Raw genomic sequence first — 20,858 nt, forward strand, 5'->3', positions numbered from 1 at the left:
ACACATTTAGAACTCAAAGGAGACCTAAAATGGAGACACACATTTGTGTCACTTGTACACAGGTAAAAATTGAATCCATGGGCTTCTATGGAGTTTAGCCTGGGGCAAAAAATGTCAAGTGAGAAGAGGACACAGGACCAAATTTTGAGGAACCCCAACATTAATGGCCAGGTAGAGGAAGATGAGTCTGCAAAAGAAACAAGAAGGAGCGAACGGAAGTAGAAAGAACCAGGAAAGTGTTTCAAGAAGAAAAGTGAATGCCGTTGATGGTTCAAATAAGTGGATAATTGAAAAATGTCCATTACATTTGGCAACACAGAGGTTCCTGGAGACTTTAGTCAGAACTAACTCAGTCAATTTCCTGAGATTTACTATATGGGGAGAAAGCAAGACATCCATGGTTTGGGCCTGCATGAACCTTATAGTTTGGTGTGGAATACAGACATTAACGTACGTGATTACAAATATGATGAATACTATTGAAAGGAGAACCATAGTGGACTAAAGGAGGACGTAACAGAGTAAATGGTTCTAATCTGAGAAATTGAACAAAGCTAATTAAACTCTCATTTGTTTTTATCCTCCTGAAAGAAGGTACTTTATTTCAGTAGTAGGAAAGGTTCAAATTATATTGGCTATATACTAACTTACATTCCCATATATTCTTCTATGGCTGCCATATCCTAAAAGAGAACCTTAAGGTTTTAAGATTTAAAAAAAAAAAAAATCTGCCTCTAAAAACACTTTTTCAACCTTGAAAAGCAAAAGTGAATGCTACAGAATATCATCCATCCATCCATTCACAAAGCCCACTTTTTAGCAAGCCACCACCTTATTCCACGAGCACGATGAAACTGTTAAAACTGTTTGCCCCTATTTGGACTAACCAGAAGCCACACATTTCCTCTAACACAACCACATGTATTAAAATCTAATGTAAAGTCAAACTCCCAATAAGAATTTTACTTACTACAGAGGAGCTCTAAATATATAGGAATTGTATTACACTTGCATAATTGGCAGAATTCTTTGGATAAATTCTTTGTTCAAAGTACAAAGGGAAAAAATATATATAATGCACAATTCTGCATTTCAGAGACATATAGTTACAAATTATAAAAATGTCAGTAATTTGAAATTGAAAAGAATAAGGATAATTAAGCAAAGGGGTCCAGGGAAAAATGAAGAAAAGTCTAGGAGGATTTCCTTAGGATACTATGAAATAACTAACTTATTTATTAAAAAGAGTAGGGGTCGGCTTGGTGGCGTAATTGTTACTTCGCCTGCTCTGCTTCAGTGACCCAGGGTTCCCTGGTTCGGATCCCAGGCACCGACCTACACACCACTCATCAGGCCATTCTGTGGCGGCATCCCACATACAAAAGAGAGGAAGACTGGCATACATGTTAGATCAGGGACAATCTTCCTTGAGCAAAAAGAGGCAACAGATGTCAGCTCAGGGCCAATCTTCCTCATCAAAAAAAAAAAAGTACTGGAGAATTTCTGGTTCTTATAAATGAACATCATGGGAGCTCAGAAAAGTATTAACAATAGTCTCCTAGTTGCAAAACATTGCTGCCATCTTAGACACCTCCCCTTCTAAACACATTTCATCAGTCAAGTCTTTCCCTTTAACTATTCTTGGCCTCTTTCTTCCCTGTTTCCAAAATGTCACACCCTAGTTCAAAGTTTTTTCACCTTACCCCTCCAGAGCACTGATTTTGGAGTCAGAGAGATCTGACTTCAAATCTCAATTCCACCACCACTCACAATAGCAAAGTGACCTTGGGCAAGCTGTTCAACGATCCATGGGGGGACTCGTTCTAAAAAGGAGAATACTTCCCACCACTGCTCGTTTCTCTACCTTGTATCTTTCCAATCCCCTCCACTATCCAATCACCATCCTCTTTACACGTCTCAGCTCAAAGACCACTTTCTCTGGCAAATCTGACAAGCTCTTCATCTTCCAAACGCCTTAATAACGCCTAACCACAGTTTTCTCCTTACAATTTACTTGGCAGTAAATCACGCGCCATCATGGGATCTCCCGCCCACTGCTGACTCAAATGAATTGTTTCTGTGTTTAACTTTAGGTAGGCCCCCTGCAGACACTGGCTGCATCTCATTTCTTTAAAAAACATTTCCCAAGAACTTACCCTGGGCCAAGCACGAGGGATGCAAAAATTAAAACAAGGATCCTTACCCTCGAGGAGCTCACCATCCAGTGGGGAGGACAGACAGAAGTCATTACAGATGAGTGTAAGAAACACCATACAGAATTAAGCACGCATTACAAAGGCAGGAAGTGGAAGGAAAAATCAGCCCCTGGGACTCAGAGTTGACTTTGTGCTGTATTCTTGGGGACTTAATGGCAAGAGGAGGAAAGAGGAGAATAAAGGAAGGGCGAGCAGAAAGAGGGAAAAGCACTGCAGCTCTGGCACAGTGCCTCATAGAAAGGAGACAATAAATATTATTTAAGTTAACTGTGAATCTCAATCATCTACGTTAGTATGGGAGACTTGGGAAAGAAAACAATGGCAAATAATACAATGCGGCTGAAAACTCAACCATTCGTAACTGACCCTGAAAAGTACTAAATAATTTGTCTCTAGCAGAAGACTTACCTTACTAACCTGCTCTGTTTAAACCTGGGGATGTGGGGGGTGGGGGGTGGGGGGTGGGGGGTGGGGGGTGGGGGTGGTGACCGGCAAGGGTTGCAATGGAGAGAATGATGTGGATGGAGGGTCTGGCCGAGCGGCGGGACACAAGGGCTGGAAGCGAGGCCAATGGGCCAGGGACCGCAAGATAGAAAAAGTAAGACAAGGGGCGACGGCTGGGTACAGGTTACCAGGCCCGTGTATCCAGCGAGGGGAGAGTCACCCTCTCCGAGCCCACAGGTCGCTGCTGGGGCCCGGCGCCTGCCCCACTGGGGCAACACTGGGGGACCCGAGGGCAGGACGTTTCCCAGGCTGCAGAAAACCATGACGTAAAACTAGAATCCACCTGAGCCGTGCAGGAAGATCAGAGAGGCGCTGTGCCTCCCAGCCGGCGACACCATGCAGCGCTGCAGGCGAACTGAGCCCCAGGCGGCCGCCATCGCTGCCACTCCGAGGCGACTTCCGCGGGTCCCGCCCTCCGCCGCCCCGCTGGCCTGCCGGGGGCGAGCCTGGGACGCGCATGCGCGGAGGGGCAGGCGCTGTCCCGCCTCCGGGCCAAGTCTTCAGGCGTTTCTAGCTGTGCTGGGAGCTTGGTTTTGCTAAGAATGGTATGCAAGTGACAGCTTCAGTAAGGCCGATAGATATATTTATTTGCTGTAGGATTTTTGACTGCCTTCCTAAAACTCAGGATGACCTTTTTACTTGGAGAAATATTGGTGTTATTATATTTAAGATTTAAGAGGTATAGCTGTATTTTCCCTTCTACTTTGGGATTTGAACAGGATGTTTGTAGCTTTTTACATACAGGATAAGATAGCCATAGAATAATAACTCTTTGTGTAGTTTTTAAAACTAGTTTACAAAGCAAATCTAATTTAAAGAGGTATCATTTCACACCCATGAAGATGGCTATTATTGGAAAAAGGAAAAATAAATGATGGTGATGATGTGGAGAAATTGGGACCCTTGTGCATTGCTGATGGGCATGTAAAACGGTGAAGCAGCTGGGGAAGCAGTTTGGTGGTTCCTCAAAAAGTTAAATAGAATTACCGCATGATCTAGCAATTCTGCATCTAGGTATACAGGCAAAAGAAATGAAAGAAGGGACTCTTAACAGGTACTTGTACACCAGTGTTCATAGCAGCATTACTCACAATAGCCCAAAGATGGAAGCAACCCGAATGTCCGTCGATGAATGAATGGAAAACAAAATGTGGTCTATCCATACAGTATAATATTATTCAGCCTTAAAAATGAAGGAAATTTTGATACATGCTGCAACATAGGTGAACCGTGAAAACAGTAAGCTAAGTGAAATAAGCCAGACATAAAAGGCCAAATTTTGTGTGATTCCATTTATATGATGTATCTAGAATAGGAAAATTCATAAAGACAGAAAGTGGAGCAGTGGTTACCAAGGGCTGAGGGGAGAGGAGAATGGGGAGATGATTTAATGGGTACAGATGAGAAAATTCTGGAAATAGTGTTGATGGTTGCACAACATTGTAAATGTATTTAATGCGCTTAAAAATGGTTAAAATGATAAATTTTATGTATATTGCATCATAATTTTTAAAATACCAAAAAAAAAAATACAATTACTTCTATATAAAGACCTAACCATGAACATCTTTTAATACTCAGGGCTGTAGCCCCAGCAGGTGGCTCTTTCCTCACGTAAAATTTAACAAACAACCCAGTACAACTTTAAGTGTCATTAAACAGCAGCCTTCCATTCATTGTAGTCTGCATCATATTTAAGTAATTAGAACTTATCTTTTATTTGTTCAGCGTGTAATCACGCTACTCCCAAGTGACTAAAGTGCTTATCATCATGGGTCAGTTGCCAAGCTAAGCTCTATTCTACCACAGTGTTATACCAATGCCGTGGATGGGGATGGTCCTACATGCTATTAGTTAACCAGATCAAAAAGGAACTCTGAGTCTTTTCAGTAAAGGCTAAAGAAGTTCAGCTGAGAGTTCCCAGAGTGACAGTGAGGTCATTAAGGAGGACAGGATGGGGTGGGCTGAGCTCTGATAGTCAATTCTCAAAAAATACTTCTGTCTCTAGAACTACCTTTTCTGCATTGTTGATAACTTTCAAGAGGCAGGTGAGAAGAGTGCAGTACTATGCTAGGAGAAGCCACGTGGAGATATGCCAGGTAAGGGTTTCAGTTCTACTCTGAGAAGTCTATTTACTGTCAAAAAACCTTGCTGTCACTACCCCATGCTTTTGAGACAGCGAAAACCCCAAAACATAATTATTTAACAGTTACGGTTAATATGATTGCTAATTATAATAATAAACACCGGAAATTGATTGGGCCTTACTAGGTGCCAAGCACTGTCATAAGTAAGTTCCCATAAAACTTTGTGCTATTACTTTCTGTTTTGGCTGATGAGGCTCAGAGAGGTAAGGAATTTGGCTCAAGGTCATGCTGCTGGTTGTTTGTAGACCTGGACTCACATTTTGGGCCTATCTGACTCCAGAGTCCAAGTCCTTGACTACTACCCACGTTTACACATTAGCTCAAAAAATAAGATAGGACATGTCCCAACTATTTTATTAAAAAAACTACTTCTGAGATTGGGACTGTAGCCCTTCAGAGTCTCTATTCATTAGGAGTTCCTAGTTTGCTCCTCCGCTTGAATGAGCACCAGTGGGAGCTGCTAAATGAGCAATACCTGAAGGTTGGGATTCTGAGCTTCCCCTAGAAATTGAGCCTCCCCACATTCGGGATGATTAGAATAAGTCAGATTCTTCCAAACCTAATCAAAGTGCTCTTTTATTTCCAGTGTTTTAAATCCTTAGCTATTGTTGCTATTCCTTTCATCTTTATTTGTAGGACGAACAGAAGGGTTTAGATTACTAAATTTAGAAATGCCATCTGGTAGGCCAACTATTGAACAACAGTGTTTTGTTCCTTTCATGTAACTGCATTACTTTGAAATGTAATTAAGTTTCAGGATGGTTGTTTGCTTCTCTTATGGTACATCTTTTGCCCTCTTGAACCAGGGGGAAAAATTATCCCTGGGAGATGTTTTATTCATACATTCTTTTACTCTTTGTGTATCTCTTAATTTTTTGTTGTTACTCATTTGTTTTCAGCCAGTCTATATGCCCATTGTTGGTGCACCCGCTTTTGGTAACTTCAATGTCTAAACTAAGAAAACAAGTCAACAAAATAAAAGCAAAGGTAAAAAACAACTCCTTTTTTGCAGAGTTTCAACATCTATTGGGATCTAAAGGTAGAAATGGCAAGGTCAGAGTTTAGCTCACTGTCCCATTATGTGTTTAGAAGTTCTTTAGGGCACGCTTGTTGGCTTTAAAATAATGATTGAAAGATTAGCTACTTAGAGTAGTATATTTGGTATTTTCAAATGATTACAGTTAAATGAAATCACATTATTAGTTCAGACAATACACAGTTAGGCATTGTTGTTTTCCTCATTCTTGATCATCACATTGTATGGTCTCTATTGGTTGGTTTTTATCTGTTGCGTTGCTCAAAGGGACAGAGAAACACCTATGCATAAAGGATACATGCACATTGAACAAAATGTCTCAGTGTTAGGCAACTTTTAAAAATTTTATAAATTACCAAAGTGAGTTCCTTTATACATTCCCCTTAGCCATTGATGAAAGAAAAACTTGAAAAAGCTTAAAAGTCCTGAATTCCTATAAAATAGTGGAATTAAACTCTGTAGAAAGGAATTGTTATATGAAATTATAAACTTTAATATCGCCATTGCCTCAATCTAGGGACCTTAAACTTTTTCAGTTCAATTCTTCTAGATACAGATGTGGGGAGTCCCCCTACCTCACCCCACTACTCCTACTAGAGATGCTTGGCGAGGGGGTCTTTAGCACCCTTACTCTCTCTTCCTACTCTTTTCTTGGTGGTTTCTAAAGACCAGGGGGAAAAAGAGTTGAAAAAAAAAAGATCTTTTAAAAAGATAATCAGATAATATGAAGTCAATTTTGCAATTTGAAAAGTAAGTGCAATTTATTCAGAAGTGGACTATTTTCAAGATATATATGTGTGTATGTAAGTATGTATGTATCTATCTATATCATTGACCAATGGGAAGTATTTTGTGTAAAGATATGATAATGGATTTTCTATTGTCATATCTGTATTTTATTAAGAAAATAAAGAAGCTTTGTAAAATTCTCTTTAATTCATTTTCTAAAGGCAAATACCATTCCTTTTGATTATTATTCTTTCAGAGAATTTACTTTCTTACAAAATGCTGACAAAACATCATTCTTTAAGAGCAAATTTTCTTTGTATAGATTGAAAATGGCTGCAAGTGTATATATCCAAAATAATTGAAAGCAAGAACTCAAAGAGATATTTGTAGACTCATGTTTATAGTAGTACTCTTCACAATAGCCAAGAGATGGAAGCAACCCAAATATCCATCAAGAGATAAATGGATAGACAAAGTGTGGTGTATACATACAATGGAATATTATTCAGCCTTAAAAAGGGAAGAAATCCTACCACATGGTGCAACATGAAGGAACCTTGAGGACATTATGCTAAGTGAAATAAGCTAGTCGTAAAAACACAAATACTATATGATTCCACTTATATGAAGTGTCTAGAGTAGTCATATTATATGAAGTGTCTAGAGTAGTCATATTCATAGAGACAGAAGGTAGAATGGTGGTTACCAGGGGGTGAGTGAAGGCAGAAAAGAAGAGTTGTTGATTAATGGCTATAGAGTTTCAGATGGAGTTTCGTATTTAGAAGATGAAAAAGTTCTGGAGATCTGATTCACAACAGCCTGGCCGTGCTTAATACTACTGTACATTACACTTAAAAATGGTTAAGATGAGAAGTCTTATGTTATGTACTTTCTATCACAATAGATCAATGGATGCAAGTGGCAAAATAGGAGTTTAAACCAGTGATTATTCCGAATTAATTTGGCATTCATTGTATATTTTCCTTTGCATGTATTTGTTTAATTTGCCTTCACAGAGGTTAACAGAGTAAAAGAATAGAAGTGAAAATAAATATCTTTATTAAACAGTGTTGAAAATCTGAAAACTCACACACAATTCTAAACTAATTATAGACAAAATTGTAAGTGTTCTATGATGGAAGTTGCAGTGGATTTGAGGTATGAAACCTAAATTTGAATACTTGTCCTGCCAGCCCTGTGATCTACTAACTTGTAGTTTCCTTAAGGGCAAGAACTATTTTCTTTATCTTTGCGCCCTCCTGAAAGACCTAGAACAGTATCATAAATATTTCCTGTTAGAATTAAATTATGCTTTTAATTGAGTTATATTTTGAAGAAAAAGAGTGAAACTCTACGCTCCTTCAGTCATCTATTTGTCATTTGGGCATGTTGGCAGTCGCCAGAAAGAGCTAGAGATGTGGACAGGCCAAGACTTGGAGAAACCCAGACAAGGCCGGGGCCAGGATTGCAATATGAGGACTGGTTCCCAGCTTCTCATGAGATGCCAAAGTTTTTGAAAAACACAAAGCCCATTGTTAAGAAATCTTGTAAAGGGAATCAAAGAAAGCTAGGACATGACCCTGAATGAAAAGAAGAACCAGATCATAAAGACAAGGAAAAGAAAGAGCCATAATCCAGGGAGGCTGGTTGCTTAAAACATGGTGTGTGTGATTGGAGCACAAAGATCAGCCAGCCCATGAGAAAGGATGTTGTCCTATGGCAAGACTATTAAACTGATGGTGGTGATAGGGGATGTTCATGGTCTCCTTTAAGATTCAGTGTAAAGTTACAGACCATCTTAAGTGAAAGGGACACCAACACACATAAACATATCATTTTGAATGTGCTTTAGAGGTTTAGTGAACCCACCAAAGGGCTCCCTAGAATTGTGTGCGTCTCAGATGTGACTACACTGCTCCATGCTTTTATGTTTTTGAGAACAACAACATTTGAGATTAATGGCCACAGGTTCAGTCCAAATCCCAAAAAGCAAGGCTTACGAGAGGCCGTGTGCTTTTGAACCAAAGTAGCACTGTTCACCTGGTGTTAACTACCACATTGTCCAGCTTAGTTGATAGGAGAAAAATAATGAACTTTTTTTTGAAGAAGAAGAAGATTAGCCCTGAGCTAACACCCGTGCCCATCTTACTCTACTTTAAATGTGGGACATCGCCACAGTATGGCTTGATGAGCAGTGTGTAGGTCCTTGCCCTGAATCCAAACCAGTGAACTCTGGGCCACTGAAGCTGAGTGTGCAAACCTAACCCCTATGCCACTGGGCTGGCCTCGAAAAATAATTAACTTTTATAGTGATTGTCTCCAAAATTTTTCCACTGTATGCCCCATCAGTAAAAAGTTTTTAGCGTATCTCTTATATATGTATATTTATTTATTTATAAATTAGTGATGATACTACTTAGTAATACATTGTGTGCATATAAAACATAAAAGTGGAAATTTAAAAGCATGGGATAAAAATAAGATATAAACAAGTCTTAATATTTTCTTTCCACATTCCGAAGGACTGTCTTATACACTCTTGAGGTAAAGCTATCCTATTTGGAAACAGTACTTTTCAGGATGACTCTTGCAAATCCAAACATGGAAGCAACAAGCAAATGAGGTCACTCTTATAGGAATGCCTTATTTTAAGAAAGTATGATATACAGCTCAAAGACTAAATTTACAAGGTAAATTAAATATGGTATCATTTATATTTCATTGAGTGTGTATTTCTGTGACCTTCTTGAAGGCAAACTGGATTTTTTTCCTTCTTTATATTCCCATTGCCTAGACTATAAAAGGATTCTTCACAGAGTTGTCGGTTTTTTTTAAAAGATGCTTTTACATCTAACGTAAGGTTTGATTTTACAAAACCGGTTGTCAAAAAACTCTTCAAAACACACCTCTACTTATTTCCCCATTTATTTGTAGAGACAGCCAGTCTCCTGGTCTGCTTTTTCATCATATTGAACACCTGGAGTTCTCCAGATGTGCTGGGCTGCCTCCCACCCCTTTGCCCTTGCCCATTCTGATCTCTCAGCCAGGAGTAGCTCTCCCCTTCCCCTTGGTTACTTGCCGGCTTATTCTTCAAAATGCAAGTCTACCTTCTCTTCCTGTGGGTGGTCTTCATTGAGCCCAAGTGCCCTTTCTGCCTGCTCCTACAGCAAGCACGGCCACCACTAACATGGTGTTTGCACATTTGACCATTTGTCTTGCTGTCTTTCCTGCTCTTCACTTCCATACTGTGAGCCTAAAAAAAATCAGCAAAAATAAAGAGCTTCCATTTAATGTTGCTCCTGTGCTAAGTCCTTTGCAATTATTCTCTCACTTGAAGGCAGGCTGCAGGTGTGTGCGTGTGTGTGGAGAGAGAGAGAATTTTTGCTTACTTTTTTTCTCATATTCCCCATTAGTTTATATTTACATAGTGATTATAGAATGCATAATAGGCAAAGGACATTCAAAAATATCAACTGCAGCTGTGTCAATAGGAAAAGCACAAGAGATAAATAAGCAAGCTACTCAATAATTTACATTTTTAAAAAACTCACTATAACATCAACTTTTGTCAGTTAAAAGCTGACAATCTCAACTTCTTGCTTCAATTTGCACCAATAATAGCCTTTGAAAAACTGTTTATCTGAGTAGTTTATTTCTCTCTTCTGAAAATTTGTATATTCTTTCTTCTAACATTGAAGTCTAAATGGAAAAACATTAGTAATATTTTGTTTATGAAGACAAGTCGGTTGACTCTAATAAAAATATTGATTCATGTCTTGCTTCTTGGTGAGAAATGCCACCCATGAAGTCTGCTGGCAGTTGCTTCTAATAATAATATAATTTCAAGAAAGCCAGAAAAAGTACATACCTTCACTTGCAAAAGTGTGAATTATTTGTTTTTCATAACAAAAAATGTAAGTGCATCAATGTTCAACTTTAGCTGAAAAAATTTAACAGGAAATTTTTACCTAGACTATGTAAAACATCAGAAGGGTTTGTCATATCTTTACATAGACTGTAAGAATGTATATCCCTTTCTATAGAGCATAGACATAATATTTCAGATCTAAAAAACTGTAAAGCATTAAAGGATAATAATCAGCTTTTATTAAGTTAGTTATTTCTTCTTTAAAAAAAGGTAGAGTCACATATGCCATATAGATTTAAATCTTCCTCTTCCCCACAAAAAAGTATCCTATTTATGTAGGTTTTTTACATCGTGCAGGTGGAGGTGATAGACAAAAAGGTGTGTTTCGTGGTTACTAAAATCATCGCATATACTAACAATTCCCCTCTTGCCACTCTCATCAGAGAATAGTTCTGTTCAGTCACATGGTTAACATCTGGAAGCCACTTGGAGTAATAGCTACCACCAATTTGTTGCTTATTCAGGGAAGACATACTAGAATGGAAATAGAGAAGGCAAATTCCATGTTTCCTTTGATATACGCCCCCATAGACAAATCTCATCATTGTCTTTAAGCCATTCATCAGAGCAGTGAAAAGACTGAACTATCAATAAATATATTCTTTGTCTTAAAACAAACTTCCAGAAAACATCAATATACACTGCCAGTGAAATCTCTTGATTATTTCAATTCACACAGGACATTTTGATTTTCATTTTGACCTATGGCCCTGGCCATAAACACAAGGTCCATGCTTTTTTTCCCCTACAAGTTGTGCATTGAGTAAAGCACTAAGTTTCCCTCATAACATCATTAAGGGGACTTGTTCACTTCTGAGTTAGGAAAAAAAAGAGAAGAAAAATATAGAGTGTGATATTAAGGGTTCAGCCATACTCTTTGTACTCAACAGCAACTATTTCTTAGCTATGTTCCACAGATCTCTAAGGCATTTCCAATAGGATCAACCCAAGAATCTTCTTTAGGGATTTCATTTAAAAAGTTCACATAAGCTCAAAAAAGACCGCACAAATACTGCAACGAACCAAATATATTTTTTTTCTTAAATAGTGCTCTATATCCCGAGTTAGGAAAAAAAGGCTGTTCCTTACGTTCAAAGATTATGCTAATCATGACAATTATTTTGGGATCTGAAGCTTAAAACGAAGGCCTTTGAAGAGGGAACTTTAATTTGTAGCTCTAGCTACTGTTCTCAGAGGTTGTCACTGTTTATAATTATTGTCTTTTTCGACCTGTCGTGGACTAAATCCTTTCCTCAAAAGATGTCACCACATTCCACGTGACTACATTCCAAGCTGTCCGGCTGAAGTTTCTTTGCCTGCCTCCCATGTTGTTTGAAGAAGTACTTTATTCCATCCCAAGGCGTGTTTCTCTCGGGCCTTGCTGTTTGCACTTGATTCACTTAAGCTCACTTAAGACTTTAAGGTATTTTGTGCCTACCCCAGTGAAGTTGTATTGTGATGGCCATCATTTGAATTCAAAGGGATAAAAAATCCTCACTGTAAGTGGTACAAGATTAGTGATTACTCACATATCCAGATGGCTCGTGTTCATGTAAAACTGTCCAGTATTCACCACCTCCCAAATATGAACAGTCTGAGTCTTAAAAAGATGTAATGATCTTCTCTTCTAGAGTGAAATCAAGAATAGACGTAAGCTTCCTAGAGATGATGTGGAAATGTGGGAAACTGCCTTTGTGTTGTTAGTCATCCAGAAGTTCAACTGGATACCAAAAATGTAGCGACTATTACCTGAGGTTTGGTAGTACTTTTCAGTAAACCTGATCAAGTTAGTTAAGATGTTGTTAGCACTGGTAGATTGCCAGCTATATCTTGAGCACTAAAACAAAGATAATTGACAAGTCTGTACTCTTAAAGAACTTATATTTCTTTTCTATAGCTCAGAGTACAGCAGCAGGGTGATGAGAAAATGATACATTTTAAAGCTATCTGCTTAATAGTTAGAAGCTACTTCAATTAACCAAAATCTTTTTTGTTTTTACCATTTTCGTGTATGTAATGGTAAACTGAGTAGTAACTTAGTAATACTGAGTAGTAATAATACTCAGTAGAGTAACACTGAGAGTAGTAATAGTGACGGGGGAAATGCTCAGTATAGTAACACTGAGAGTAATAATAGTGACAGGGGAATAGATTCATTCCTGAAAATCATCTGCCATTTGCAGAATTTGCATTTGTTTGTGAGGAAAATACTCCAGTGATGCATTTTATTAAATTATGGAACATAAAAATGATAATATGACTTAGTTCATGTAAATTGTAGTCCTCAATTGTGTCCTATCAAATATACTCAAATACTTTTGGAAATTTGGATAAGGTCACTTTTCAGTGGCTTCTTCATGTAATTCCACATTTTAAAAACTGACATCAGAATTCCCTCATTTCATCCTATTATTTATTGATGGGCACATGATTTAGACTACCGAAATGGTACTTCTTCCAAATGTTAGGCATTCTTTTTAGTTTTCTCAATTAGTACTTATATTTTTCATCTTTATTTAGTGCGACAATAAGTATTCTCTGATGCTGTGAGTATTTGATTATGCATTGGTTGAGTCCCTTGAAGACATTCATTCAACCACACCATATACGATAGCCATAATGCACTGTGTTAAATACTGTTGGTGAATGAAAGATACATCTGACTTTAGTCCTACCTTTAAGGAGTTTACATTTAGTAGGGAGACAAGAGGTATACGTGTCTATAATAAAAAGTAAATACCAAGAGCTCCTTTAAGGTCATAGATAAAATGTCAACAAATTCAGAGGAGAGAGAATATATTTCCGGCTATGAAGAATCAGGAAAGACATATGTAGAATAGACAGTCATAGTTCTTTAAGTATTATAATAAAAAACTCCCTCCCACTGAAGTCTAACAACACCTAGAAGCCTCAGGATAGGACCTTGAGCTGCTCTGTCCCCCCTCTTCACTGAGGTTCAATGTGTTTCTCCAAGGAGAAGAAATGTACCCTCACAGTGGACTCTCTTTTCTTGCTTACCTTGTTCTGGCTCCATCAAGTTGATGTCTAGGCCCTGAATAAAGAGATTTCATCTCATAATAAATGTGGGATGTGTTGCTATGATGGTATAGTTCTCATGATTTAGTAGGCCTGTGTGTCTTGGTCACGGTAAACTTGCAGTAGATGTTTGCTGATTGAGTGTTGAATGAATAGCCAGTGATTAATTGAGTGAGAGAGTGAGTGAGTGAGTGAATGGCCATCAGTTAGGAAACAAACCAGCCCAAGAAAAACAGCTGGATCCTGATTATATTATTTAATGTAAATTACACGAGAGGCCTTGGCATCACTCTTTGAACTCTATTATAGCTATTCCGTAAATATTTGTTGAACACGATGTTCCTCAAAATCCTCAATGTGTGCATTCATATTACAGTATTTATATTGTTAGGGAAAGCTCAGTTGCCTTGTAGAAGGGATAATCCTGTTTCACTACCGGATAAATAGATCATTATGCAGTATTTCCAACAGCTTTCCTAGAAATGACCCCTTTGAGGTTCAAAATGGAACACGAAGTGATTAGATTTTATAAATGTTATGCCACTTCTTATTACATATAGTATTCAATAAAAACAAAATCCCACAAGACAATTCTGTTTGCCCCACGGGTCCAATACCGTAAAGTCTCATTCTTACAGCATCTACATTTCGGCATTTGTTTGTCAAAAATGGGGTGGAGGTAAAAGTATTCTTTTTGCCAGTTTATGTGATGCCATAAAGCAGCATTTTTCATTTTTCAACACTTATTAGCTCAGCTCCCCAGCTGTGCAGCACCACGCCCTGGTGTGAAATTGTGAGGGAAAACTCTGACAAGTTTATATTGGCTTAAATTTATAGCTTTTCTTTGGGGTGGGGGAAGGGTTTATTTTTTTTTAAAAGGACATTTTAATTGTGTGATTTTTATGTCACAAAACTTCTATAATATGGAATAATAGCTTATGAGAATGATTATCAGTATATCATGTTTGCCTCCTGTAAACAAATATTAACAGCTATGTAATTAGAGGAAAAGTGAAGCAGGATGTTAATTAATTAATTAGTTAATGGAATGATTGACCCATTTAATCTAAGTGTTTTTATATCTTGCAAAATATAGAGCCCAGTGTCTTGCATGACAAATATGCTCAAAAATGTGAGGCAATCGAGAAATATGCAAGCTCAAACTCTCCTTGAATAGTTAGATTTTGGTGTAATTATTCATATAATTGCTTCAAATCTTTGTTTTCCTTGTTTTCTGGAGAGCAATTTCAAAAAGACAAAATTAAATTGCTTTCACAGAAGGTTTGGTATGGCCAGCAGGAAATAGGTTAAAACAATTACTGTAGCATGATGTACCACATTAAGATGAAGTGATTGACTACGAGCTAAAAATTTTAAGATAAACAAACTTAATCCTTGGCTGCTTCTTTCCTGCTCTCACACACACCCTACCACATGACAAACAAGGGGGAGATTCTTAAAGCATTTTTTAAGATCCATCTTGAGACAGTAAAAGTAAACTCAGATAAAACTCTTTATATTTATGTTGTGTGAAAGGCTGAAAAATCAACACAAAATCAGGCTTTCTGTCCTCTACTAAGTAATGCTTTACATTGGAAAGTAGAGTGGGAGAAGAGTCTCTTGACAAATCCTAAACAAGGCTTGAAAAATATGCTTGAATTCTCCAGCCAGCCGCAGTGGGAGGTGAGATCCATGAGTTAAGACTTGCATAATGCCCAGGCTGGCACTGGCAGTGAATAAGTACCTTCATGTACTGGCAGAGTAAACTGGAAGCAGCCTTAATTGGCTTGATGGCTTTGTTTGCACAGGTAAAATGCAAAGTAACAATTGTAAATCTCCTAAAATAATCTTGAGAATCCAAGGTCATCTCCAATTAGGTGAATTCTTTTAAACTTCTACTCATTATCTTATTCTAGATGGAAAGCCAGGACACTGGACATTTTGGCAGGCTTTTTTAAAAGTGACAATATTTATTTTTATGCCAAGTGAGAAGACTATTCTATAGAAATAAATGAGACTTCTTAAGAGAGTTCACTGAAGCCCAGATTCCATCTTTTAAACATGGCTGTGAGGTATGAGGAAACGGTAACAGCAGGCAAATGAGGCTGATGTGTAGACACTGACATGGAGAGAACCATTTTGGAGCAGAGGGAGCTGCATCTGGAAAGAGGAGGAAATGGTTTCACAGACAGCACCTGGCACTTTGAACAAGAGAAGAAAATTAGAACCATCTCTCAAATAAAAACCACATGGGCAAAAGTTATACACTGGTCTTCTCAACCAGCCTTTATGTGTAAGCCATATTTTAACTTGGGAAGATGCAAAAGACAGGCTAGCGTATAGAAACATAGATCACAGTTGTTTTATTTTATTTTTGTAAAATAGAGGAGTGACATGGTCATGTATATAACAAGCTAGTTTTGGCAACATAGACATAACTTTAGGGACAATATATTGGGTAGACTGAAAGAGGCTAAGGAGGGACTCTTTAGAAGTCTTTTTCAATAGACTAGGGAGAGATGAGAATTACCTGAATTTAGGCAGTGGTTTTCAGGATGCAGGTGGGGGCAGACTGGAAAGATGAAATGAGCTAGGTCTTGGTCTCCCACTGCTCTTGGAGGAGAGGTATAGGAAATAGTCTAAAATGACTATTTCCAAGAGTTCTGGTGAAGCTATTAACAAAGACAAAGAATATGGAGCAAGGAGCAGGTGTGGAGTGAAGACAATGAGTTCCTCTTTTTGCAGATTATTTGAGGTATCAATAGAAGCTTGATGACAGCTGGCAGTATGGGTCTAAAGCTTAGATCAGGGATGGAAGTCAATTTTGGAAGTCATCAGCACATAAGAATCAGATAAAACCATAGGAATTGAAGAAATCATTTTGAGAGAAAATTAATAGTAGGAGGAAGAGAACCTAGGAATAATTTTTTTTAAAGACTCACATTTAAAGGCTAGGTCAAGGAAGAGAAATCAGTGAAAAACTCTCAGGAGAAATCATAAGGTAGCAGAAAATATGGAGGAATGTCATGAAAGCAAAGGAGACAGTTGTTTCAAGATGTAGGTAAACAATTGTGGGGGCCACATGAGGATGAAGTGAGGCCATTGGATTTGGCAGGTAGCAAGGTGGTGGAGAAGAGTTTCAGTGGAGCACTGGGGTAGGAGGCAGGATGCAGATTGCAGTGGCTCAGGCTGAGAATCTAGAGTAAGAATGTGTACAAAGCAAGAGTAATTGATTCCTTTAAAAGGTTTACTTGTAAAACACGGAAGGAAGGCTGAAAAAAAAAAGGGTATTTTTAAATCCAGGGATGATTGGAGCATAAATAAATTTCTAAATTGACAAGAGAAGCCAGGGGAGAGGTAAAACTAGAACAATAGTTTGAACAAGGACTCAAAGAAGACGGAAGGTGAGGGGAGCGAGAGCCTTGGAGAGGGGGGTGCTCTTCTTCTAAGACTAGAGAGAAATACTATAGGCCAATCTGAATGTGAGACTAGTGAAGCTGAGCGAGACTATATGTTATAATGGCCATTTGCTAAGAATGAAAGGAATAGGAAAAAGGTTAAGGACTTAAGAAAATTTATAAAGGCTTATACGAAAAGGAAGCTGAGTTCCAAGGGGGAAGAATTGCTAAATAGTCACAAGTGCAAATAGAAAATTTAAAGGAACTAATTTATATTGCCATCAAATTTGTACCAGTAGCTACTGGAAAGAAGCAGAAGAAGTAAACAATTTATGGATCTCGTATTGGAGATAGCAAGGGAGCATTTCAAGGTGAGATGGGACTACTGATTCGACTGATGAAAATGTAGTACTGTATAGGCTAAGTAGGGAAAGAATTAAGTCAAGAGACAGCAGGTAGACTGGAAAAATAATGAGAGAATAAAGCCTGCAGGTTTCCAACAGGATCTCTGAGCTCATTTAGTGAAAATGAGGGAATGAGGGAGATGGAAGGACAGGAAGTTACATATAATAAAGGACAGAGAAAGTTAATTATTTCGGAGGTGGGATTCTATTGTGTGGAATATAGTAGTGTGAGAAGACTCCCTGAGGAAGTAGGACTGAGCAGGATCTTTAAGAATTGGTAGAGTCTTATTGGTGGAGAAGACGGAGGATGGTCTATGCCCAACATCAAAGAAGAACTGGGGACAGGCTGAAAGAGCACCACTACCATGAGGCCCGAAGAAGAAGGAGATCCAGCTAGAAAGGAAGCGGTGTGAACACTGATCTGTCTGGAACAGTAGCTGTACTGGAGTTTACAAGAAAAAGAAAGATGGATAGATAAATTGAGCTACATTGTAGAAGGGTTTGAAAACTCATTTTGGGATTAGCGCTTTTATCTAGTGGACAATTGGGAACCATACCAAAATATTAAGCAGGGTAATGCCATGAAGAAAGTAATGTTTTAGGCACATTTCCCTGGATGGAGACTGTAGAAGAGATTCCAGAGGGGAGGAGTCTATGCCCAAAGATGTCATCGAGAAGGCTCAGACGACGGGAGATGGCAGGTCTGAGAGCCGGAGCAATGACATGAATGGAAACAGCTTCAGTTAGGAGATGAAAGGGTTTGATGATAAATGAGATGCAGAGAACATTCAGAAGGAAGAACTAAAGTGGTTCTAAAGTTTTCAGGCCAGGGCACCAGAAAATAATCCTACTACAGAGGGATGTGTGGAGCCTGGAAAGGAGGGAGAATGTGGGGATGGAAAGAGACAGGTATGTGTACAGAGAAGAGTTCTCGCCCCAATGCTTCTTATTTGTGCTGTGAAAAGTAAATTTGTTGTGAAGCCACAGGATGTCAAAAGCTCATAAACAGAGTTATTATCATGTTATTTTCTTTATTAAAACTGACATGTGACAGAACAGTACACCATTGAGAGATGTCAGTAGCAGGCATCGACCTAGCATGAAGAAGTCAGAAGGTGGGTGGCTCCTTTCGTCACTTGGAGCAAAGACTTCTGGTGAACAGGCTCTGTTAATAATGGCAGTGTTCCAATTAAAAAGCCTTTAAGGGAGGATAATATGAAAAAGACTGTTTAATCACGCCTTGATTTTTTCAGTCACAGCTGCATATGGGTAGCAGGTACCATGCTGGGAGCACTACCTTTGATTGCAAAGCATAAAATTTTTACAGGCTTTTTTTTCCTAATAAGTTAAAATTTGGGGTCTCTCCTATGTTTCATTTGGGCAATAATCCAGGACAAAATAGTCAGAAGTGCCTAAATGGACCCAGTCAAAATATGTTTTTAAAAAATCATCTTTGATGGTCCCTGGTCATTTAGGTTATGGAAAAATGTGGATGAATGAATATTTTAAATGACCTTTACTGTATAATAGATTTAAAACTGGGATAGATAGATCAGTGGTAACCAAGAGTAATGAAAATATTTCTTGAAATGGTTGTTTGATGGCAGAAATATGACAGTATTTTATTATATTTTGGAATTCATTTTTTTCTAAAATATTTCCTTTAAGTTTATTTTTATAGAGTGTGTCTTTTAAGAGCGTGCTGTTTTATAATTATGTGGAAGTATGCTACACAAGGGGAAAGTCTCTTGACTATAAGTAGATTTTGTTCTCATTATTGGACCATCAAAAGTGAAAATAAACGTTGCCAGTAATGGTTTGTGTTTTCTCCATGTAAAGTGTGATTAACAGAATTTTTTTCCCCACATAGGGTGTGATTTACAGAATTTTTAATTTAGCTTTATATTTAGAATCTCTGAGTCTTCAGTGAATTCTAAAGTCATTGAAATACCTTTTCTAATTCTTTGTAGAAGGAGCATTAGAAATAGTGTCTTAGTTCTCTAGGGTCGCTGTAATAAATTACCACAAACTGTGTTGCTTGAAAAGACGAAAATTTATTCTCTCACCATTCTCAAGGCCAGAAATGTAAAATCAAAGTGTCAGTAGGGCCATCCTCCCCCCTAAGTCTCGAGGGAAGAATTCTTCCTTGACTCTTCCAGCTTCCAGTGGCTCCTGGCAATCCTTGGCGTTTCTTGGTTTGTACTGCATCGCTTCAATCTCTGCCTCTGTCTTCACATGGCCTTCTTTCCTGTATCTCTGTTTCCTCAGTGTCTGGGTGTCTCTGTGCCTAAATCTCTCTCTCCTTTCTTTTATAATGATCCCGGTCGTTGGATTTAGTGCCCACCCTAAATCCAGGATGATTTTGTCTCAAAATCCCTAAACAATTACATCTGCAAAGACCCTATTTCCAAATAAAGTAACATTCTGAAGTTCTGGATAGACATGAATTTTGGGGGGACGATACGCAAGCCACTACAAGTGGTAATAATAATGTCTCAGGCTTGCATTATTTCACATCTTAAAAGTTGTCAGCCAGACCAGCTGTAGAGGGAAAGGCCTGCTGGGGTGAGTGGCCAAAAATGTGGAGGCCTCAGGAAATAGCACAGGAAGTGATCTGGCAGTGGAGTCATCCCTTGGGTCTTTCATGTTCCACGGTGGAATTATTGGATGGACCCCATAGCAAGATCCATGGCCTTGCATAAATCTTCCAAGGTCTCCTGACTCTTCTATATATGGGAACATAATCAGCAAGTTCTACTCTGAAATCTAAACCCAATTCACCATGTACTGGACTAGACCAAAGAAAGGGTAAAATAAGAGTAGAACAAATCAGTCCAGCTATGAATTCCAGGCTATTATTTGTTTCTTAACAAATGTTGCTAATAGCTTCTTAGACCTGTATAAAAGGTGTTTTTCTCATTGAGCCTCACACGTATCACAGAGGTAGGTGGGTGAAGCGAGATTCAGAGACTTGTGGAAGAACATGTTGCTCAGAGTGAGTTCAGTAAGTGTTTTGTGGGCATGTGTTTGATTCTAGGCTCTGGCTAGGAGGACCCTAAACCGGAAGCACAGTGAACGCCCGCTGACCACTGGTCCAGTGTTATGAATTAATTATATCGTATGCTTTATGCAGTAGTGGTCATGAAGTGGAGCTTGTGGGGCTGGAATCTCAGTTCCTCCATCTACCTCTCTGAGCCACAGATATTTCGTATGTAGAATGGGAATAATAATAGTAACTCCTTCATAGTCTTGTGGTAAAGATGAAATTAGTTTATACAGCTAACGTATTTAGAACAGTGCCTGATACATAGCAAATGTTTAATAATATTCAATTATTATTACTACCATACACAAGGTACTTTACCAAGTGTGTATGTAATTCTGAACCTCAAGGAGATGGTTATTATTATTAATACTAACATACTTGCCTGGTGCTTATAATATGCAAGACTCTTCATAT

The 20,858-nt window shown here is 38.4% G+C and overlaps 1 protein-coding gene across 2 annotated transcripts in view; it reads right to left on the reverse strand.

The window, feature by feature from the left end:
• The window catches only part of LYPLAL1 (lysophospholipase like 1), a 43,460-nt gene extending 40,263 nt beyond the window's left edge, over nt 1-3,197 (reverse strand). The window contains exon 1 of one of the 2 annotated variants that reach the window (XM_005608025.4): nt 3,004-3,197. In XM_005608025.4, the coding sequence (XP_005608082.2) occupies nt 3,004-3,097 (94 nt within the window). In that variant the 5' untranslated portion in view covers nt 3,098-3,197. Of the gene's footprint in view, nt 1-2,203; nt 2,289-3,003 lie in introns of those variants that run through there. The other variant, XM_070256044.1, reaches the window with a different exon arrangement.
• Nucleotides 3,198-20,858: the final 17,661 nt, after the last annotated feature.

Source organism: Equus caballus, chromosome 30, assembly GCF_041296265.1.
Source record: "Equus caballus isolate H_3958 breed thoroughbred chromosome 30, TB-T2T, whole genome shotgun sequence".
Lineage (NCBI taxonomy): Eukaryota > Metazoa > Chordata > Mammalia > Perissodactyla > Equidae > Equus > Equus caballus.